At 52.6% G+C, this 3,756-nt stretch overlaps 1 protein-coding gene across 1 annotated transcript in view; it reads right to left on the bottom strand.

Annotated features, from left to right (window-relative positions):
• CRAT (carnitine O-acetyltransferase) overlaps window positions 1-2,382 on the bottom strand; it is a 12,111-nt gene extending 9,729 nt beyond the window's left edge. Inside the window, exons 1-3 of the mRNA XM_009866666.1 lie at window positions 2,239-2,382; window positions 651-914; window positions 72-190 (exon numbers count right to left, since the gene is read on the bottom strand). Coding sequence (XP_009864968.1) covers window positions 72-190; window positions 651-914; window positions 2,239-2,382 — 527 coding nt within the window. The remainder of the gene's footprint in view (window positions 1-71; window positions 191-650; window positions 915-2,238) is intronic.
• Between the last annotated feature and the right edge of the window lie 1,374 nt (window positions 2,383-3,756).

The raw sequence follows: 3,756 nt of genomic DNA, 5'->3' as shown, positions 1-3,756 counted from the left end.
TCCTGCCTCCCTGTCCAGCAGAGATAGCTCACCCCATCTGAAACTTAGGAGAAGGCAAAAAAGGACTTTACCTGAGCTGACCTTGTCGATCCAGAAAATCCTGCTTAGGTAAAACCACGCCTGGGCTGGAATGGACCACAACTGGCAGGCGATACTCCAGGTAAGCTGTCTTCAGCCACCAGTCTGAGAGCTGGGATGGAGAAAGGCAACATGCAGGCGTGGTAACCGCTGCTGTTTGACCCAAGCCCAACTGAATGGTCTCAGCATCCTGCCCCCAGTTCCGTCCCACACTTTGCAGACCAGCTGTTTGGGTTTTATGCTTTATGGAAAGGTAGAGGGGGATCTGAGCCAAGGCAGTGGGGGCTCTTGGTGCAGGGCTCAAGCAGAGGGTTTCCTTCAACTTCTTGGGCAGCTGTGGGATGTTAACAGCAGCCCCAGACAGGGTCAGCAACTCCCTGTTCTGCCATAAATCTCTCTGCTCACCCAAGTCCTGGTCGGGAGCTTGCACAGCTCAGGGAGGTCACAGCAGACTGGTCATGAAGGTAATGCCACAAAAACAGATGCCAGTGGATGGAGCCAGGACACTGGAGAGGTGTGCATCAGACCTCCACCCTCCCTAAGCAGAGACTGGGGCCAGAGTCACGACCTACCCAGTTTTCTGTTTTCTTGGCTCTTCTCTCCAGGCCTTTCTGCAGCCTCTCCCCGACGCCTCCCGGCTTGCGGAACTCGGCCACCAGCTCCTGCGTGTGGTTCAGCTCCTCCTCGGTGACAATGGGCTGCAGAGCCAGCAGGTAACGGTCCAGCGTCTGCTGGAGCGGCGGCACGGGGAGATGGGGCAGCGCCTCCTGATGAAGTTGGAATCTGCCTGGGATCTTGCCTAAAGCCGTCGGCTTCAGCAGGCCGTAGGGCCTGGCCTGGAAAGCACAGAGCAAATGTCAAGACAAAACTTCCCCCCACTGCGCACGAGGTAGCAAATAACCTGGATGTGAGGGCACACAGATGTCTCAGCGTGGGAGCAGAGCGCACAAAGTGTGAACGCAAGCTGCAGCTCTACTGACTGAGGGTTGTAGGACACCCAGGGAAGCTGCAAAAGAGAAACTTGATCTCCCCAGATACTGATTCTCAGCTCATCAAAGGAAACGCTGCCAGGACAGTAATACATCTCCCACGCTCTGGGCAACTTCCAGCCGAGTCTCCATGCACTCAACAAAGTCAAACCCTTCCATCCCATGGTAAGTGGGAAGAAAGGAAGTCGTGAAAGAAATACTCATTTTACGTATTGTCAGAAACTGTTTTATTACTTCTTACAAGAGCATAAAGCTAGAAGGTTAACCAGAACTCTTGTGCCCAATCTAACTACTCTTTGAGCTTTGAGGAGGCAGAAATTAGTTATGTTTAGGGCAGGATTAAAATGTCTTTTCTCTGACTGGCCAGGGATTATACATCATTGGTGATGGTCAGGGAAGGACTGGCTGCGACCTGTAGGCTTTGGGGCCACGCTCCTTCGTGCTGGTGAACCTCCCAGTTACCGGAGGACCCAGCTGTATTAAGAGAACCTCCATCCAGTTGTACCAGTATAGGACTGGCCAGATTACAGGCGTTTTTGGAGACAGAACAGGGAGAGCTGTTGAGGAAATTGTGGGTGATGCCAACAGGCTCCTGGCATTCAGGGGGGGTCATGTAGGAGTAACGTTGTAGAAAGCACTGTGCCCTTTCTCTGGGTGGAGAAATGAAATGGAGCAAACCCAGTTGCTAACCACGCAATGAACTTGCCAGTTTTCCCTCAAAAAAATAAAAATATCCTCTCGGGTGAACAAGGCTGGACACTCTTCAGCTTGAAGATGTTTAAATTGTGCTCTAAAGGATTTTCAGCTCCCTCTGCTCCTCCCTCTCTATTGGATCTGCTCTGGACTTTGCATTATCAGTGTACTGATGCCCATGAGAACACTCCCTTCCATTTCCAAGGCAAGGAGCAAATATCTGTCCCCCCACCTCCCCCCAGCAGTTAAGTGCAGAGAAGAAGAAAGAAAGAACTAAAACTGCAAGGTGACAAAGACTCTGCGTGGGGCTGAGCCCCCAGAGAAAATGCCCTGTGCTCTGTGTAGAACTGGCAACAACTATGAGATCGAGGTTTGGAGAAAGAATGTTAAGAGAAGGGGGAATTACTGAAGCATGAGAGAAGAACGGGGCTGGGAAGAAATTAAGGGTGTTAATCAAGGCAGTGTGGGCATACTGTACCTTCTCTGCTTGCTTCTGCTTCCTATCCATGGCTGGTAGGGCAGAAAAGATCGTAAAGCTCTCCCTCGGCCTGTCTCGGCTTCCTCTTCCACCTGACAATGTGCTGCCCGTGCAGGGCGTCACCTCATTAGCAAACTGCCACATGACTGCTCTGATCAGAGGGCTCAAGGCCAGGCACCGGCCCCGGTGAGGACAGGGGTAGTCGGGACCATCAGGTTACGTCAACTGCCATGAAGAAACTGCCTTTGTGCAAAGCCTTCCCCTGGCCGCTCTCTGTCAGCCCTGCGCCGCCCGGTCGGTGCGGGCAGAGTCTCCCGCCCGTTGATAGCTCAGGGGCTCCAGCCGTGGCAGAAGTGACGGTGCTGGGCATGTTGATCCCTCATCCTTTGCCTGCACCATGAAACTACCGCCACCATTGTGAGAGAAGCCTGAACGTCAGGCTTCAATTTACATCCTGGAAGCAGGTGACGCTGTGGGCTGTCACCAGATGGGACAAGGTGCAGGGAGGACTTGTGCAGGCAACGGGGAATTTAGTCTCTTTGCTCAGGCAAAGGTGGCCAGAGGGTGTCAGAGGAGCACAGGTCTCCAGCAGGAACTCGACAGTGAGCCAGCATCCCTGCAGGTGATGGCAGGATTAATTGGAGATGGGAGCAAATTCAGTTTGGAGCTAATCTTAACTGCCTTCATGTCCTGTGCACGTGTGGTGCTTATTGCAAGCTGAGACTTTGGGGAGTTCTGCATTGACAACCCTTTAAGTTAAATAAATGGGTATCTCCAAAGCAGGGCAACAACAGAACTGTGCGGTCACAAGGAATATCACCCCCTCCTTCATGACTGTCTAATCGATTGAGGGGCAGAGTCTTCTACATAGCTAAGATCAAGTATGATGATTCCTGACAGTTTCAGATTTTCCCTGGGTTAACACTGAAAATCCCAAACCAAATTACTTGAAAACACCGCATGTTAAAATGTGGAGGGGATTTGTATCTTTCCTCTTCTATGTCATCCGCTTGTCTGGTTTCAGGTCAAATTCAAATAACTGGTGGCGGGAGGAATAGCGATCGCAGCTGAACGGAGGAGGCAGCTGGCAGCAAGTAGAGGAAACAGTCCCCCTTTCCCACCACCAAGAGGGAAACCAAAAACCAGCAGAGAGCGGGGTGTGCAGGCTGGGCCAGCTCCTGGGCTGGCGTTGCTCCCAAGCCACGTTCTAGCAGGGCCGCTGACCTTTCCCAGAGCCTGGGGGGCTGGTGGGAAACCCGGGGCAGTGTCTGATACCCAGCATGGCCACAACGTTTAGTGTCAGGTGACAGAGGCTTGTCTTTTATACTTAAATTAGAAGCTGGAGACCCCCTCAAGCCCAGAGACAACCAGCCCTGCCTGGCCGCTCACAAAGTGTCTCTATGAGTGAACATGCCAGGCAGCTGCTGTCACCCACTCAGCCTCCCCTCCCTGGTTGTGCCAGCGTTTGCCATAACCAGTCGCCAAGACCAGTTTTAAAGGCAAACCCTACGGCTGGAG

This window comes from Apaloderma vittatum, unplaced genomic scaffold, assembly GCF_000703405.1.
Source record: "Apaloderma vittatum isolate BGI_N311 unplaced genomic scaffold, ASM70340v1 scaffold15333, whole genome shotgun sequence".
Lineage (NCBI taxonomy): Eukaryota > Metazoa > Chordata > Aves > Trogoniformes > Trogonidae > Apaloderma > Apaloderma vittatum.
This window is presented reverse-complemented; position numbering and strand designations above follow the sequence as displayed.